General features: G+C 45.4%; 1 protein-coding gene across 3 annotated transcripts in view; it reads right to left on the minus strand.

The window, feature by feature from the left end:
- Nucleotides 1-19,651, minus strand: part of LOC110187369 (uncharacterized) — a 138,052-nt gene that overhangs the window by 7,518 nt on the left and 110,883 nt on the right. For all 3 annotated transcript variants that reach the window (XM_086832565.1, XM_086832563.1, XM_086832564.1), the window contains 8 exons: nt 16,116-16,221; nt 10,774-11,472; nt 9,673-9,789; nt 4,738-5,177; nt 4,028-4,177; nt 3,076-3,258; nt 2,876-3,014; nt 1,952-2,161 (listed from right to left, as the gene is read on the minus strand). In XM_086832565.1, the coding sequence (XP_086688691.1) occupies nt 1,952-2,161; nt 2,876-3,014; nt 3,076-3,258; nt 4,028-4,177; nt 4,738-5,177; nt 9,673-9,789; nt 10,774-11,472; nt 16,116-16,221 (2,044 nt within the window). The remainder of the gene's footprint in view (nt 1-1,951; nt 2,162-2,875; nt 3,015-3,075; nt 3,259-4,027; nt 4,178-4,737; nt 5,178-9,672; nt 9,790-10,773; nt 11,473-16,115; nt 16,222-19,651) is intronic.

The following is a 19,651-nucleotide window of genomic DNA, read 5'->3' on the forward strand; positions in this document are numbered from 1 at the left end:
AGACAAAGTTTTCTTTTGGCCAGAAAGTCCTGCGAAATGCGCATTGTGCAACCAAGCCACAGGCTCCGGATCCTGCTGACGTAAGTTGCTCATTAACTTGGCCAACACGGAGGTGGCACTGCTCCTGCCATTGCCCCAAGGCGGGGGCCTAGGCCACGATTATATTATTTTCCGGACAACACATTGGAGCGTCCTCCTAGAGCAAACGTTTATTATTCAAGAATTTCGATGCTGCAATCCTTTGAGACCGAATACTTCACCGTTTTGCCACAGCCCGTATTGCGTGTGGCCATAACGTCGATGCAGATAGCGTTTGCTCCTCCTGCCCCCATCCTAGGTTCCCCCGGTGAGCCGTGTGTGGTGTCCATGCTCGGATACACACAGGCATCTTTGTGCTAGATGGAGGAGGCAGCAGTGTCGTTCGTTTGCCTTTGTCAGCTTTTCGAGAATTGCTTGGCTCTGTAAATTCCCCCCACCCAGTGGATCCACAGGGAGAAATGCCTGTCTTTTGGATTATTCATGGAAAAGGATATTCATACATTTTGTACATATTTTTTCCGAGTGTATTGTCTCCGTTTTTCATTTGGCAACGCTTAAACCTTTCCATATTGCGTCCTCGCCTCCTGTGCCGCATCCTTATCTGCAAATGCCTGAGCCTTTGTCGTCCTTTCGCTGTGTCGTACACAATGTTTTATTTGTTTTTCATTCGTTTATTGAGCCGTTGTTTCCACTGCGGACCAGTTTATTACTAATTCAAAAATGTTATTTCTTGTTAGAGCTTTGCAGTTGCTTCTTTTCTGTTCGTTTTTTTCGTTACCCCATCCGATCCCCGGGGATTAGGCAGCGCGCAAGTTTATTCGTTCGTTTTACGTTTTATAATTTAGGCGGCTGGCTGGGGACTTCCCCCCGGAACCTTGGCCACTGTGGACGAGTGTTGCATATGCCCCTTCAACGGGCTCGGGTTAGTTGTATAGCGTCTTCCCATTAACATTTTCCCACTTCAAAACGTCTGTGAATGAGAATGTGCGTTTATAAATATTAATTTCGATCCCGCGCTCCTTGGAGCCTCCTGCCGACCCGCGTCGTGCATTGTTGACTTTTAATTTCCTTCCAAAAGGAGCTCGACGCCAACAGGTTAGGGAATTGTTTTCCATGAATTTTCCGTTTGGCTGCCACGAGAACGAAAACTAAATGTAAATTATTTGCTTTGTTGTCCACCGAACTCGCGCACACTCTGGCTCTGGGTTCGCATTCCTGTGTCCTGGTAACGACCTGCAGACGACACGCTAATTTGTTTTGATGATGATTACGGATTTTTCCCTGGCCGTGATTATTATTTGAAAAGTCGTTGGCCGTCGGTGATTGCCATTGCCGTGGGAATGGGCACCGCAAATAATTACAACTTAAGGGTTTGTGCCTGCTAGTTTAAGCCCCTTGGGGATTGGTCCCATTCCATCTCATCTGTGTCTTCCGATTGCCACCCGGCGTCCTGGTTCAGGAGGAACTGTATACAGCTCCTTTGTTCCCCTTGCAACACTTTTTGTGTTATTATTTCTCCGGCGGCTCCTTTCGGAGTCTTTCTCCTGCTTCGTTCCAGAGAATGTTTGGTTTTGGTTTTCGGGTTGCTTTGCTTTCAGCTTGGCTTTCCCGCACTTCGTTTTACTTGTTTATTTATTTTGGCGTAATTAAATTTCACGCTTTGGTTCTTTTTTTTGTATTTGGTTCTTGCTTCTTATTCCACCGCGTTCCCATTGCAGGCTCTCAAAGGCTTTGTTTTAAAGTGCCACAGAGAGAACACACTGGCGCATTTAAATGCATTTAAAATGTGCACTCACGGAAAATAAAAAGGTATAATAAATAATATAATATAATTCTTAATCCTTTGCTTAAATTGTAATAGCTTTTCACATATAATATATCCTTTGCTCCTTTAACTCTGCGAATTACTCACCACTGGCAGCATTTTCATGAAGCCCAGCAAGTAGATGAGCATCACACTCGATGTGGAGATGCAGAACTGCATCTTGAGGAACGTGACCGCGCACTTGCGATTGCACCAGATGGGCACCAGGATGAGGAGCGCCGAGCCGCACTGGAGGAGGCAGCAGGCACAGCTGGCTATCACGAAGATGGGACGCTGCGGGACATGAGACGGTGAGGCCTGTGAATGGAAAACCAAAAGAAAAAAAAAGTAGAGGAACAATTAGCAATTCAAAATAGCTGCAAATCCGAAGGCCAGCTACAGCCGGCCAAAGTCCTGTTTGGCTGCCGCGGAGGCGTATTCAAATTTGAGCACGGAAGCAAGCAAAATCGGAACGAGGCTCTAAAATAGCACAAAAAACTCTCTGTCCACCATCCGCGAGTGAAAGCTAGGAAATTTAAGAATTTACAAGCAGAAAAAATTGCTTAACTGGGTTCACTGAGTTTTCTAAATTTATGCTTCAACTAAAATACTTTATTGTTGTCATAGAAAATACTTCTTAAATCAAGGTGTGACCCAAAAAAATGGAAGAACGATTAAAAACCCGGTGGATCCTTGAGTAAAGCCCCTGCAGGTATTTTAATCGTTGAACTATATCCGCCGCACAATGGAAAATCCGAGCCCAGCTGGGCTGCATTTGGGGCAAGTTCATGGCGACCAAGGGAAGCGGAAATGCGGACTTTGCCACAAAGAACGGGACTTGGACTCTCCAGGTTGGAGGCCACTAAATGGCAGGTCCTAAAAGTGCCATAAATCATAGCAGGGGAGCGTTGGCTTTCCACTTTAGTACACGTGAATAGCATGAATTGGGCAGCTGAAAGCCGGAATCAAAGAAAATAAAAAAGAAAATCTAGGCAGGCAATGGCCTTGGCGACCTTGGTGACCCTGGCTTACATTTTGCTGCCGCTTGGTGAGCATAACCACGTAGGTTCCGGACAGCGGGCAGATGCAACGCGTTATGTTGGCCATCAAATGCTTGGTGATGCACAGATCAGAGCGCCACGTGGAATCGAAGGAGGCCTTGTAGTCGTGCCTGCAATCGGAGCAATCGGAGATGTAATGGCGCTTTAAGTGACAGACTTGATCCATCTTACCCACAAACGGCCACCCAATCGCCCGTTCTGGGCACACTCTCGTGCTGAAAGATGATCTCCACGTGACCAGCCTCGAAGGGCAGGTCCAATGGTTCGCGAAAGTTGTCGTTGGAGCGATTGGACTGAAAGAGCCAGGTTTGGATGATGCGCGAGGCCAGCACATAATCAGAATCCCGGGGGTCGCTGAAAATGAGAGGGAGAAGAGTGGTTAAAAAGCTTATAATTAATAACTTAACTAATTCTTATTTGAATTATGTTTAAACATAAATCCCAAGTTGACTCAAGTCCTTTGGTAGTTACCAAACATTTGCTTAAGCCACTAAAGTAGTGGAAATTATACAGCGCCTTGCTAATCTGATGCAGCCACTCTCAGGACTCATCTTTTATTTAGCTGCCTTAATCAAGATTTGATAACGTCCTGTTTTTGCTGTTCATGTCCCTCCGGAAAACACACTGTCTTCTCCTCCTTCACCATTATCGTCCTTGATATTTCCTTTTTGTATAAAGCAGCTGCATATTTGCATTTTGCTTACTGTCGGGGAATTACACTCGTTGCTGTGGTATTGTTGCTTCTGTCGTCCTTTTCCCCGAACTGGCTTGTAATACGCTTAAGCCAAGGAAGCCGTCTTGGAGACTGACAGCAGTTGGCATTACACATATTTGAGGCTCTTGGCAAACATGGCTTACGAATTATACATCGGTGCCCACAAGAGCCGAGCAAAGGATTTGAGAAAATAGAAGACAACAACTTTCCCGGCATTAAATCGCAGAATTAAACATGGGCGCGCTGCACAAGTGCAATAGCGTTAATCCCTAAGTTTTCCTTAAGGACCCATCAGTACCGGGCAACCGACGAGTCTCGTTTAAATTTCGAAAATTTCTCCCAAAAACTTTGGCCATCACAAACTAATTAGGCGTTGAACTTGAGAGGGGGGGGGGGGGGGAAACTCACCTGCCACGCGTGTAGTATGTCTTGGGCAGGAAACTCTTCAGATTCTTGTACGAGATGACCGAGGCGAAGATCGTCGAGTTGGCCATGATGTGCAGCAGGCGAGCAGAGAGTCCAATGTCCATGTACAGCTGATCCGAGAACAAATCCTCGCTAGAAAAACACAGAGAGACAGAGAAACGCATGAGCCGCCATTGCCGTAAATCAAACAAAATGGTTCGCCGCCTGCACTTAGGGCACTTAATTAGCTAAATTAGACACTTGGAAGCCGGGAGCTCAGAGCTGGGAGCTGGGAGCCAGCAAAATGGAAATACCTGTCCGGAAAAGGACAAGGTCTTCTCCGTCTTGGCTGCAAGTTTTGCTGGCAAAAAGAAAAGCGAAAGGAGCATTCGCAGCGTTCAACTTTTATGAGCCATTCTTCATGCTCCGACCTCGCCTGTTTTATGCATTTTTTATTTATGTTTGCTCATAAAATAAATTTTCCATTAAGAGCGCCGCCGGCAGGAGGGGGAAATCGTTTTCCCTTCGTCGCATATATTAATCACGGGGCCGTAAAATGAAGTTTACTGTTGCAAATTTGCATTTTGCCCCATTCGTAATTAGAAATTATAGCCGTTGAATCAGTCGTGTGTCTGATTTCATTTACGTGCCATTTATCTGCCATCAGGCGGGTGTCTGGCTTTTACCAGCTTTTGCAAACCACAAGAACTCACCCATAGATGCGTAAATTGAATGGCAGCGTTTTCACCGACGTCATGTAAATGCGCAGCGAGTTCAGCCGGTCCAGTGACAGCGTGTCCTCATCGACTGTCAGGATGCTCGTGGCGGCACCACCTCCTCCTGCTCCTGCTCCTGCTCCTGCGCCTGCTCCCCTGGAATCTGGACCGCCACCGCTGCCTCCGGCTCGGTTAGCTTGCAGGCTGCCCGGAGCTCCAGCTGAAATCTCATTGCCTCCACCTGACCCGCTGTCGGAGCCGCGAGCTCCTGGCCCGGAGCTGCCTGTGCCCTGTGCGGTCAGCTGGTCAGTGGAGCTGTCACCTGCCGATGGCTGACTACTCCCGCTCCCGCTGGTCGATGTGGCCAATTGGGAGGCCGCGATGGTCTCGCGATTCAGTGCCGCCGATTGCGTGAGCAGCTGCAGCTTTTTAATTTGCTGAAAGGGAAATAAAGGGGAGAAAAATGGCCGGTGAATAATGGTTTCCGGTTTGCTTTTTTTTTTTAACAATAAATCATCCAGAGGGTTAAAAAGAATCTTTTGGGACAACTTTAAATGTTTAAATACCTTTTTAAATATTTAAAAACAAGAGTTCTTTCGTTCAGTTTGGTTAAAAGTCGAATTAAATATCTACTTTCCCATTTTTGTTCTTCTTAAGTTTAAAATATAATAACTTTTGCCCCAGCCAAGCTCAAGATATTGGTAATATTGGCAAGTTCTTGCTGCTTATTTGCTTTTCTTGGCCATAGGACTTATTTGTTCATATTTTAACAAGCCACAAACTGGACGATATTTGAGCCATTGTCAATGCAGTCAAGAGGATAGGTGGTTCCGATAAAGCAAACCAGCATATGCCAACCATGTTGATATTTACCCTGGACCCCTGGAGCCCCTTGTCAACACAATCGGATAGAGTTCATAGACGAACTTTGGCCGAAATCAATGCCACAATGGGGGCTGGGTTGGCCAACTTGGTTGCCCACCTCCGTCATTGCCGCTGGCGATGGCGATGTCGATGGCTATGTGGCATATTTTCAGGCTGCCAGAAAAGCAACAGAAAGCGCAGTCAATGAACCCAGCCATAAAAATCATAAATTGTTACGTTCTCGAGTGCAGTTACAAAGCCATAAACCGAGGCCAATAAGCAGGATCCAACTACAGTACATCAGAGTTGGCAGGCAACGCACCAAGCACTGAGAGAAATTGTTCCGGATTTTCGAAAATAATAGGGTTTTTTGCTGAAACTATTTTAACATAATAAGAAAAATATTTGCACTTTTAAGAAAAATGTTTTTAAAGTATATCTTAGAATTTAAGTTGGAAAAATTGAAATCAAAGAGCAAGCAGTAAAGTGGTATTTGGGTATTCAATTTCAATCAGAAGCTTGAAACGCAGTGAAGGAGTCATTTCCGACCCTATAAATCATATATATTCCTGATCAGTATATCTAGCTTGGTCCGGTTAATATTTAATTTTTTTTTTAAATTTGAAATTTTAATAAAAATCATTAAAATTATCAAAATTTGACAAAAAATTGAATTTCTTATATGTTAAAACTTAGAATACAGATTTTTTAACTCACTAAAAACTAGCATTGAAAAGCTTCCCTAATCAATATTAAGACATTTTTGGCTTAGTTATGATGTTATAAACTTGAATTTACACAAAATCTTATCCTATAACAATATCGATTAAATATTTAAGGTTTATAAATTTTTTCCGAGTATAGCTTTCAAGTGAATGTTGTTTCGAGTGCACGGGCCATTGGACGTTCGATTTTTGCAATTTGTAATACGAAAACCATTACAGCGGCTTTTCTTGCTCCTTTTGTTTGTGTATAGAGATTTCGAATTTCGCAATTTATAATGCAAAGCCGACTATGGGCAGTATGGATTTTTTTTGGTAAACATAAAAGGGCAAGTAAGGAGTCCACCACTGCTGCAGTCTAGAGCTAGGATTTCAGCACTCGAGCACTTGGAGCACTTCGAGCATTCGAGGATTCGAGTGCCCGGCTAGGGCAGTATTATGGTTCCTGCACAAATCAAAAATAACATTTTTACATAAGATACAAGCATACGGCGTACTTTTGCATAAATGGTCGGGGCAACTAATCGAAAACGAAAACAATTCCAATTGGAAAAGTTTTGCGTAATGGAACTTTTTCGGCAACGAAAATCCAAAACTTCGGCATCATCAGAAGGGCATTAACGATGGCCACGCCTCCATGTTGCCAGGGACAGGGCCCTCCCATTCAAATGTGTGGCATTCGCATGGTTTCTTTAAAAGGCGCTGAAAAGAAAGTCCTAGATTTCAAGAGGTGGAATGGGGTTGGAGGAGAAAGGCCTGGAAAAAGTTTTCCATGTGCAAATTTCACTTGACTTTCGACCTAGCCACGTTTAGCAGTTTACCGGCAAATCACTTGGCCATGTGTGTGCGAGAGCACAGTGCGAAAGTTCTTACCAAAATCCGGGATGCAAAGTTGGGCCGTGACTTAGGGTCACGTTTCCGGCGCATACTCTTCGGCTAAGTGATTCGTCGTGATTTGATTTGAGCCCTTTCCAAGGATAAGGGCCAGAGGAGATGCCTCTTCTCTTCTCTCCCATTCTCCAACCGAAACTGACCAAGTTCCAGAAAGTGGGTCAGCCAACTTTGTTTGCCATTCGATTCCGGCCATTGGCAATACCAAATATATATACTAAATAACTTATGCAAATCTAAGCTCACACTACTGCGCGGCAGTGTTTTAATCAACTTTTTCGAACACTCAAAAATGAGCAGTTTTCAGTCCGCAAAAAACTTTTTCAATTGCCATTTCCACAGAGCTCCACAGTTCGGGACTTTGCACAAAAACCGCAAAATGAAAGCAGATCACAGTGACAGCCACTGAGCGTGAATGAAAATGGGTTTTAAGCAAATGAAATGCCATCATAAAAATATCCATTCCGGATTATTATTATCTCAATCGGCATATTGACGAGGCTTAGCCGATTTACACAATATATAGAAAAAAAAGGGGGAAATGCTCTCTTGCACATGACGCTGGAATTAAGTGGCTTTAAGGCCTCGGAACTTTTTTAACTGGCCCGGGGAGAACGTAAACGTTTTACGGGTACGGCTGATTACTTTCACGGACTCCACCGATTTTCTCGGACCTTTCCGAGGCACTAATTAAACTTGATTGCGCGCGAAAAATTCGTTTCGATTCACGATAAACTTGGCAGGGGGTTTCCCCGGGCTCACTCCATTAAACTTTCCTCGCTCAGTCAATAAAAACGAGGCAAACTATTTGCTCAACTTCAGGAAAGTTCGCCGAATGCCGACGCTTTTTAATCGACCCAATTATGCTGGCAAGTTTTTCCGACTGCGTCAGCTAATAAAAATTTAACATAAATTGTTCTTTCGGTTCGACTTTTCGGTGCTCACACGGCGCGATATATATTGGAATGCCATAACTCAGCTGAACTCTCGCCAAACTAAATTAATTTGCACAGCATTAAAAACTTGGCATTCTCCCCTGTGAACCGGCAGACAGACAGACCGACCAACCTTCTTTAGTTGGAGCACACGCGTCCAGATCGTAAAAGATGAATATTAACTTAAAACACAGTCGGCGGGCGGGCTAATAGATTATGCCGGAGGTGTCAGTAAGCCAACAGGCCCAGGACCCTGAGAGGTAGCTTTCCAATTATCCTCACTTCTTGACAGGTCCTCGGCGAAGGGGCGGGCCATATTCAAACAGTTGCAATCAACACTCTCATAAATTTGCATACCAAAATTCAGCCTTATCCTGGCAGGGGAGTCCTTTCGCTCTTACTTTAATGCCGCACTTGCCGTACACGAAATTTGCCCACAGAATAATACATGAGACGCGGAGTGTCTCCGCCTACGCCTCCACCTCCGCAACCACCTTTTCCTCTTAAAATCCTCGGTTGAGCCGGAAACAATGGCATCCGCGGCAAAAACCGCAATCTCGGAACACGGAGGGCTCCATACAACTTCGTGTTAAAAACGAAAACGAAAAAAAAAACATAAGACAACGCACTTTTCACCGCCGTTTCGAGGCTCGAGATTGGCCAAAAGCGGCCGTCTTTCTGCAGGTGATAAGGAAGTGGTTATCCTTATTGTCCTGCGACAAGTGGCGGGGCGGCAGTGCGAGGGTAAATTGTTTGATTGCCCCTCATTAGCGGCATCTTTTCCGGTGCCCAAAGTCCCGGGTAGCTTCTTCTCTATTAGCCGCTCTGCTAAATGGAGCGTAAATAGGCTCCTGGGAAAGGAAAACTACAAAGAGAAGGTGATTTTTTGGACACGACTCTTCGGTTCTGGATCTCCGCTCCAAAGAGGCTTAACCAATTATCGCTGCTGTAAAATCTGCACGTGGAGCACGAACCGGGACTGTGCTGGGGTGTAATCACATAACTCACCCGGAGAACCTGGTCGGCACAATCAGCAGGCAGGCTGGCTGACAGAAACCACAGACAAACCCCGAAAAACGCTCATATCGAAGGAGGTATTCATTACCAGGCCGGCAGGCAGACACATCAATTCTCCGGCTGTTTTGGAAAACCGAGCACGGACAGGGAAATGGAGACAAATGCACGTATGTAAATTGCCGGAGCTAAATAAAAGCAGGCAGTCTTCACTATGGCAAACTGGCAGTAACTGGAAAATGCCCACCTTTGCCCTAGTTCGATGGGATAAAGAGTAGTGTTTCTGTGTGTGTGCTCGTTCGGGCGTAATAAATCCAGGTCCTGGGCGGAAACCCGCCTGGCAAATATTGAATATGGCTGCAGGATATAAATTATGGCGCCCGAACGCTCCACTGACTGCCTCCCGGTGCTATGTCTATGTATGTACAATGTATGTTTGTATGGGAGCAGTACACTCGCCGTAATTTATGCGCAATTGCAGGCGAAGCCAAAGTCCTGGCACTTACCTGTTGACTGTTCAAGGATTGGGCATTCTGCATGACTTTATCCAGGATGCGCAGTATAATCTCCGCGGCCATCTCACGCTCCAGTTGTGTGCCTTTCAATTGCAAGTAGGTGTCGAGCTGTGAAGTGGCCAAGGAAACACGAGTTGAGACAACATAATACAGGCGGTGGTATCCTGCCTCCTGTTAAAGAAAACCTAAAGGACCCAGGGCTGCTCCTTAGCTCCTCTCGACTTCGCACGGCAATTCGTTAGCCGGGGAAATTTGTGTGCGCATTAAAATGAAAAATTGTTGCTAGGCGACGACCCCAAAGGCGCAGGAACTCGCAACTCGGAACTGGGATCTCCAATCTCCTCTTTGACTGCAGTTGGGCAACCGAAAATTGTGTGAAAAATGGCAAGCCGCCCGGCTCGCCAGCTTTTGCATTCATTTGCGTGTAAAAATAGTTTGCCGGTTCCCGAAGACACTTGTTCCTTTCCCCCTCAAGTGTCCCGGCTTCCAGCAGGTGAAGCTTAAATGTGTTAAGGGTTTTGCGGAAAACGGAAGGACGCCCGAACGAACAACTCAAAAAGGAGCTGGGAAACTGTCTGCCAACTTTGGCTTGGCGGTAACCAGATATTATGCCGCAAAGGGAATCGTAATTCCGATTTTGATTAGGCCAATTTAACCAAATCTGTCACATTACAGGAATGGTATGGTCATCCCCCCTGGTGGCATTTACATTTATGCCTCTGTCCGGCCCAAAAGCAGCAGGAGGCATTAAGGAGCCACAGCGATAAATATATTTAGCTGGAAATGTATGGCAAGCCAAGTCGATTTGGACATGGCCCTTAGGTATAATCTCTAAGTTACGGGATATTGGAATGCGGCTAATACCCGAAACCTTTCTCTGGTTCCGAATTTCCTTTTGAAATTGTTGTCTCTAAGAGGAGACTAAGGCCTATTATTCAAAGACGATTACATGGTCAATATGATTAGGGAAATAGGATTTAATTTCTTCGATTGAAATTGAGGGAACTGAAGCAGGCAGGGGTCTTTGTTATTTTCCAAGAAATAATTTCCCTTCGGTGGCCGAAGTCTTTCCTATTCCTGAATCCAACTCACCTCGTGCAGCATATCGATGAGGAAGCTGGCCTCGCCGGGCAGGAAGCTATGTCGCCTCTGCAGAGTAAAGTCAAAGCAGGCCTTCAGGATATTCGAGGAGTTCGTCTGCTGGAAGCCCGCACTGAGGGCCAGGAAGCGATTGTAGATGAGCAGCAGCTCATCCCGAACGCAGCCGGAGAAGTCGGGCAGAAGCCAACTGGAGTTGCCCGTGTCCCGCTGCTCGCAGATGCGGCGCAGGTGTCCCTCAAAGCCACGCGGACAGTCGGTTATGATGGGAGCTCCTGGAGCACTTGTGGGCCAGTGGACGCCATACGTTGACTCCGCCGGACACACGTGGACCGCATTCCGTTCGATGACATTGATGTAGACGCTCCGGGACACTGGCCGCACGCTGTTGGACACCAGACACGCGTACTCTGCCGACTTTTGGATGTTGTTGATCTTGAGGATGCTGCCATCGGGATAAAGGTCCTCCCACATGGCAGTTGCTGCGTCCGACTGGAAGAGCACCCCGTTGCGGGTCCAACTATAGCCTAACTGGGCATACCGCTTGATGTCGTCGTTCCCTGGGGAGAGACACCGCACCCGCAGGGAGTCACCACGCTGGAGGGTCACGCTTGCCGGATCCACGCGCAGACGGGGCGGTGATTTGATGTGAATGTGCAGGGAGCGGCACTGCTCCACACCCCAATCGGTGACCTGGTGTAGAGGGAATAAAGAGCGGAAATAGAGACCCATTAAACAAAAGTCCGAGTAACAGTGACGGAAACGGAGAGACAGGGTATGTCCATCAGCGGTTGACCACAGTGGCATGGGTTTGATTACTCATATCCACAGCGTCAAACGCCCAGGACAGTTGCGGTGAGAGCAATGGTAATGGACACAGGACTCTATAGTTTAACCATGGCGGAAATTAAAATGGGAACATATAATATGAATAACTATCCTAGGTAGCAAAAGAGATAACTTGACATCTATTTTGTTAATTAGAAAAATATAAAATAAGTAAATGTTTATGATACTTCGCCTTATTGTATCCCAATTGAATGTTAATGTCAAGAACTCTTTCGCATATGAAATAATCAGTGTAATGCTATTATCTCGCCCTCTGCTGTTCTTGAACTGATTTCAAAGATGTATTTGTTGGCCAAGGGCTGACCAGCCAAACATCAACATCCTTGTCTGAGAGCAGAGCACACACATCCTGGTGGCTGGACACTGGCGTTGTTCTCTTCATGCTCGGCAGGAGAAGAGCATCCCAGTTCGAACTCGAAGGCTACCAGCTGTCTGTCAGCCGTCGCCCGAGGATTTGTTTAATAGACTTATTTGCTCGTCGGCCAGACTTCATAGTGGGCTGATTGACTATGACGAGTCCTGATTTACATATGCCTGCCGTTTTTGCCTTTAAGCGAATTCTGCATAATAGTCATACATCAAAGGGAAATCTCATTTGGGCTTGTCGCATATTAGTTTATGAAATGAAATTTAAAGGCTTAACTGCCCGGACCGACGGCATTTCAAAATGTATTTGCCGTAACGAAATAAGGGCTTGGGCCTGGGATTAGTATTTGCCAAGTCACTCGATTTGTAAGTCATACGATGTCCGGTCAAGCCTTTGCTGGCTTCCAAGGACCCTTCAACTCACACACACGAGCACGAGTGTTTCCGAGTCCTTGCCCTCGGCCAAGAGGGGAGAAAAGGTGGATGGATGGATGGATGGCAGCTACTTAAAGTCTCGACTGAGCCGTGTGGGTTCGAGCCAACCTTTTGCATTTATTTATTTCCACGCGGCTTGCAAGCAAACGAATTGTAAACTTCTCATCCCGACGATGCCGTTGTTGCACATTCCTCCGCAGGGAAATCGGAGAGTTACTAAGTGCACGTAAAAAAAATTATTCAAAGAAAATATCTTAAATAATGAAGGAAGGAAGAAGAAACTCCATCAAAAAAAGTGTGGTTTCTTTATACCCTTGCGAATGTCTGGAGCTTGTTACGCTGTGAAGGAGTCCTTTCCGACCCTATATACATATATCAAGATATCGATGTAAAGAAAGCAATATTAGGTTACTTAAGATCATCGATTTCTGATTCAATACCATAATTTAATTGCAAACTGCAAGCGTAAATCATGTGAAAAATTGGTTTAATAATTATTTTACTAATATACTTTATGTGTTGTCTGGCATTTCCTTCTTTTCAAGTGCATTTGCTGCCGGGTCACAGCGAAAACCATAGACGTTGTTACGCCGTCAGCGATGATGACGAGGACGACGACGATGATGACGATGGGCAGGAGGACACAATGCGACGGCTGTTCCTTCTACATTCCACACAGATGCTTGGCAAACTTCCGTTTCAAATTTTAAGAGAGAAAAAAGTGTACAAATGATACAACTAACGAGGAGGGCGTTGGTTCCCGAAGAGATATCCCAACTCGACGGCGTCATTGTCGCCGACTTGAAGGTATCATCCCAGCACAGCTTGCCTTGTGTCTGGCCGGGTCCGTCGTCTGCATCCGCGTCTGATATCTGGGCCCTCCGGCACTTGGCACTTGGCTCAGCCGATCCGGAAATATTTAATAGACAGCGAAACACTCGCAATGTAAGCCGCTGCTATTTTTTTTATGACATTTGCGGCTTTAAATTCTTGCAGCCCCTGGAAAACGGGGAAATGTCGGTAAGCTTTCAAAGTCATTTACGATTGTGCATCGTCAACAAATCTTTGCCGGCCACAAAATCCAAATGCCAATTAACTCATTAAGCTGCGACGATGTCAGACTGCAAAACTTTTCTTCCCGAGAGTAAAATTTTTATGGCCAAATGGCATTTTATTGGCCACCCGGATAAGTCGCGTCTCATTAACAGGCCAAGTCGTTAAACAGGACGTTGTGTCTTGAAATTGCTAAGCATTTGAGCAGGATGCTGTGTTTTGCCCCCTCTTCTTGATCAATGGACACCACTCCAATGGAATTAATAGTTCATAAAAATTGTTATTTCTCGACCAACCACCAGCATTAAGTAAGTTAATGGATATTGACAATATTGAGGTTGGGAAATTAAACTGGGAATACCACAAATTGGTTTGCTGGCCAAATTTATGTTTTTGTTTTTCCCGAAGAAGTGCATTTTCAGCAGATGCCTCTTATAGAGTAAATGTTTCTGTTTTATATAATCTCTGTTAAATCGATTTGTTATTTAGAAGCCACTATACGGATAAACTCTTTAAAAATGCACTTGTTCTACAACTTTAAAGATATGATTATTCGGTAAAAATTAACATGCGATTTTATATATATCTCTATCTGCTCCTTCCATGATGCTAAGACTCTCCTGAGGCCAAGCTCTCATCCACCGCCTTAATCAGTTGGCTGTGCTGCTCTCGTGGCCTTCATCCGGCTATGTTTTAATCGAAAGAACACTTAAGCTCCGACTGTGTCTGGCAGAGAGAGGAATGGCTTAAGAAGTGAGGCTAATGCAGGCGGCTTAAAGACAACCAACGCTCGGGGCCATTGTGCACGTAATGGACCCAAGACGCCTCTGTTCCCCGAGGCAAATGAATTAATTGCAACGGGGCGTATACTTAATATCAATACATAAATAATAAATGCGCAAGGCACACGCCCCCATTAGAAATGTACGGGCATTGTTCGAGTGTGTTCAACTTATGGAAGTGGACATGCAGTCCCCAACGCATAATGGGCCGTGGAGGCATTGGCGGGCAGGCGCTTTATTGACTTGGACCTTGAGGCAGGCAGTGTTATTGAAAAGGATTCGAGGGAACTCGCTGCCCAGTTTTTAGCAAACAGCTGCGAGACGTGGGCACAATCGACCTTCGGGGACCGAAAGGAGCTGAGTGCTGGGAGCTGAGAGCTAAAAGCTTAGCCTTCCCGATTATCGTTGTTCGGTTGTTGCAGCTGCTAAGCATTTGTGGCGCCCCTCCTTTGGCTGCCAGTGGCTGCTCCTCCTTCCGGGCTTCCTGCCTTTGATCTGGCCGAGCGTCATTACGAGGGACCAGGAACAGCGACAATAATAAGTGAGCTGCCGGCACGCGGCGCTCCAAAGGCACAAAGGCGGCAAAGGCAGCTGAAGGAAAATAAAAAAACTCTACCAAAGGCCCGACTTGCCAGCATAAAAAACTTGACAAAAATCCCCTCGGAGAGCCTTGGACGAAGCACTAAATACAATGGACCGTCGTCGTCGTCGACCTCGGTTGGTGCAACAGTCGGATTAAAGCCAGATTGGAGGCTGGCTTTAATCTAGGTAACAACTCCAAAGGAACCATTATGCTAATGCCAAAGTTCAATTGAGTTTGCAACAATTCCTGATTTGATTTATACGCAACGCAAACGTAAACATTTTATTACGATCTCCTATCGAGCGGGACAATCGAATTACCTTTTGATTTACAACTAACATTCCCTCCCCGGGACAGCGCCAAGTACCTTGCTCATGTGTCCACGTGCTTGGCGGGGGCCAACTTTTCCTTTTGCCAGGAAACTTTTCCTTTTCACGTGCACGAATTGGCCGGGTCTCCTTTTTTGTTGGCCAATATTTTTTACAAGCCATTTGCGTAATATGTTATTACCTAAGCCATAAAGAAGGGACCCACCGCTGGGACGGGCCGGGATGGGAATGTGTCCAGTTTGGGGCCTAATGGTCTGGAACAATTTAAAACTCTTATTTAGTGCGGGCCTCTAAATCGGCGAGGACTTGGCCGGGCTTAGCATCATCTTTCGGCATCCGTAAATTCATCCCCCCCGAAAGTCGCAGTCAAAAGAATGTTTAATACCATAGATTAAAATTTAATTGGCCCCTGAGAATGACTATTCAAGTGCGATGGAAGCCCATATTCCACTTTCCCGGCTGCCCCATCACTCCTTTCTATCTGGGCCGGTCTACCATATTTTAATTAGTCTAATTAAAAGCAACGTTATGGCGAAAATGAAGAACAGAGCCGAGAACAGAACGCAGCAAAGCCAAATGTAATTATGTGGCCATCGGTAAGGGAGAAGAGTGAGGTTTTTTCGCCCAGACAGATCCGCCAGTTTCCAAGTCGGAATCACCCGGAATTCTCTGCTATGCGCTGCTATGATATGGCAATTAGACTGATTAGTCAGCTGAAAATATTACGGGCGTCTGGGCAGGCCTCGGAGAAACCGGGGGATTCATTAGAAAAACCAAAGGCCCAAGAGGAATTACCAGATCATCAGATACGATTAGCATGAAAAACCTCGAAATTGGTATATATTTAAATGCAATATAAATAGCCACAAAATAACAAATAAATAAAATAAGATTAGAACAAAGATATCTTAAAGCTTAAACACTTGTAAGTAGTCTCACCTTGCAGCTGTAGACGCCTTCATCGATCCGACTCGCCTTGGTGACGCCCAGGATGGCGGTGTAGACATCCTTGGTTTCGGGCGGCAGTACTGTGGTCCAAATTTCCCTGAAAAAAGACCATAAATGAAAGCGTCGGTTAGTCATGCTAATTAGCACTCCACTTTCGGTTTCCGCGAGTACTTGAAACAGATTCTCTTGCAGTGCCAGTCATGCATTAATTCTCACGCCCCCGGGGCAGCCACATGCCATGTTCCATATGCCCATTTTGGCTCCAACTCGAACCCAGGCCCAGGCCAAGTGAACTGGATCACATGCAGCAAAAGCCCGCTAATTGACACACTAATAGCAGCTCACTTATCATCCAGCAACCCGCATCCGGCATCCCCTCCTGCTCCACTCCTGCCAATTTCTGGGCAAAAGAAATCATAGCTAATGTGGAAACAATCGCGGATGCTGCGGTTCGAAGTCAATTAGCGGGAACATGTTTCACATTTTCAAATGTTGTTCGAAATGCAGCGCATTGTTACTAAAATGGTTAATAGTTTTTGGTTATGTGGATAAATGGGTCGGTGTCTGGCTTTCTGGGTGTGGGTTGGTTCATGACTCCCGGGGATGAGCCTTCGCGTGAGTCTGGAATCAATCGCATTGTGTGTTTGTGTGGCAGAGAAGTGTCTCGATCTGCTGATGACTGAAATTATTAACTCGCTGGCAATTACTCAGCAGTCTGTGGCAAACGATGTGGAATTGCATAGTGGCGAATATAAATTCCCTTCGTCAGCAGCTGGATTACCCGCCGGGTAAAAGTGGTGAAAGCTGACTAAAACGCATTCCCAAGGTAAGCCTATTAGGGCCATCTCCACGGCATGTCTGAAAATCCACCGGGAAACTTACTGCAACCTGCTTGGGCTGAGTAAAAGCAAAGCAAATGAAAAGCCGAAAACCTGAAACCTAAAACCGAAAACCGAAAACCAAAAACCTTCCAGCTGGCAACAACTTAAGTGCTGTTTGAGGTTTTCGTGGCCAACAAACATCTGCAGTTTCCTGCTCCTCATCTTCTCAACTCCCCATCCTGTTCCTGCACAGGTGAGTGCATTTCACTAATAACTTTTACGCATGGATAGCGCTGACGTCACGGCAGCAAAAGGACCTCGAAAAAGTGCCCAAAAACCGCACGGCACAGCGAAAGTGCGGTGGGAGACGCTTCAACCGCAGGCTCCATCCAGGTTCCAGGTTCCCAGTCTTTAGTCTTCAGTCTTCAGTTCCAATTCCCCAGATAAAGCGTCTAAAAATGCGTTTGGAACGGATTTGGGCCTGGGCTTGGACTCGGGCTTTGCAGAGCACTTAACCTACAATTTACTAATGGCCCATGGCGGAAGCCATGCTCCCTGAGGGCCGCTCCTACCGCCAAATACGCACCTTCAAAATCAATTAAATGGCAACGGAAGTAATAACATTCCCAGCAGGAAGTGCGTAACGCTTAAATGCAGCAGCGACAGCAGGACCAACACCGAAGAACCTCTAACTACGACGTCACCGTTTCAGGATTGGCAAACAGGAACCGCAAAAACAGCAAAGCGTCCGCAGCAGTCGTTTACAGCAAATGAGCGGAGGCAGGATTGACATAGCCGATGGCACAATGGCCAGGATGCGCAGGATGGCCAGGATACACAGGAAGCCGCCGCCTAAGCCGCATCAACTCCACTAATGCCACTGCAACGTCACAAGTGTGCAGATGCAACTGCGACCCAAAACACGGTCAAAGATTAGGCGCCGCACATACTATCAGAGGAGGAGAGCAACAGAGGAGCGCCATCATCATCACAGCATCTCAGCGATGCGTTCGTGATGGCCAGCAATATTGGTAAGCATCTAATATCAGTTCGAAACAGATGAACATTATTCGTTTTGGATCGTTGGCGGTTGCAGCCCATTCGATTCGCTTCATGGTGTTTGCTCAATCCTGTGGACCTCTCAGGGAGTACATGTCCTCTGCTTGGGCATCGTGTAACTCAATGCATTTCCCACAGATACCAATACGGAAAAGTCCTGCCACGGCTAAAAAGTAATTCGGTTTTAAGCTACATAATCTTCAAGCTTTAAAGCAGTGTATTTACTTTTATGACAGAGTAATGGTTTTTATCTTAAAAAGAAAATCTTCACCTCAGGATGATTCAAATAAAACCGCATTTTAGTGTCAAATAATAGCCTTAAAAATATTAAAAGCTAAAATATACTTAACTATAAAATGTATTCACAGGTTGACAATTTTGGCTTTTAGTGTTATTTTCCACCTCAATTTTTTTTTAGAAAATGACGAGCCTGATATTTTACTTTATACTTTACTTGGAACCTTTTTAGAAACCTTAAAATTTGCAAGTATTTGCATTTAAGAATCCCTAATTAAGTCCTTCTATCTCTTATTTCTTTCGCAAAATCAAATTACATTGGTTCAGTGAGGGTATTTATTGCTTCGGTCCCCGAGGTCAACAATCCTTTTTTGTTAATGATGCATTTTCCCCAATGCGATTTCCCTCACGTAACCATCTCCATGTTCCTGCTGCTCCTAGGGGCCGTTTCCGTTCCGTTCCGTTGCTGGTTGCGGTTGCAAAATGCATTTGCAGTCCCTCAATCCTTCAGTCCCTTCGCCCAGGGCCCGGTCCACTCCCACCTCCCTCCACCTCCTACCACCTCCTACCACCTCCTACCACCTCCTACCACCCACCTCCCACTACCCAATCCCTTTTGGCCGCCAATGCACGCGCTACAAATGGCCCGCAAAATGCCTTTGCGTAGGCGTGCGTGTCTGCGTGCACGTCCTGTAAATACAACTGCAACTCAGCAGCTCGCAGGATGCGAGTTCCTGGCCGGGCCGGCAATGCGAGAGTCCTTCGCTTTATTTGAGCTGCTGTGCTTTGGTTGCTGGTCAAACAACTCATAACAACTCATTGGCAGTAAAGTTGAATGGAGCAATTATGTCGGGACTGGTGGCCATGGCTTTAGATGCCTCAGCATGCTTCATTGGACATGCTTCGACAACGAAAATCGACTTAAAAGTGATGGCTGCTTGGCCTTTTTTTCTTAAAGACATTAATGCCTTTTTGGGTTAGCATAAAAAAATTAAAAAATATTATGTATACGTATTACGTATGCATTATTTTAATAAATTATACATTACATATTACGAAAAATTAAGTACTAATTTGTAATAATGATTTATTAATCGAGAAAAAATATTTATTTATCTAAAGAAAGAACTAAATATTTATCAATAAAAATGTAAATGTCAGAACATCAATTATACCATTGCAGGGTATTATAACATTAGTCAGAAGCTTTAAACGCAGTGAAGGATACATTCCGACCCCATAAATCATATATATTCTTGATCAGCATCAACAGGTGAATCTTTCTAGCTATCTCCGGGCTACAAAAAATTTTTCAGAAATTTCCCATTATTTGAAAAAAAGAAAAGGCATTAAAATTTGCAAAAATCGGCCAAAAATTCACATTTTAAATGAATGCAGATTGATTAATCT

Source organism: Drosophila serrata, unplaced genomic scaffold, assembly GCF_035046125.1.
Source record: "Drosophila serrata isolate PLE 108 unplaced genomic scaffold, ASM3504612v1 contig_249, whole genome shotgun sequence".
Classification (NCBI taxonomy): Eukaryota; Metazoa; Arthropoda; class Insecta; order Diptera; family Drosophilidae; genus Drosophila; species Drosophila serrata.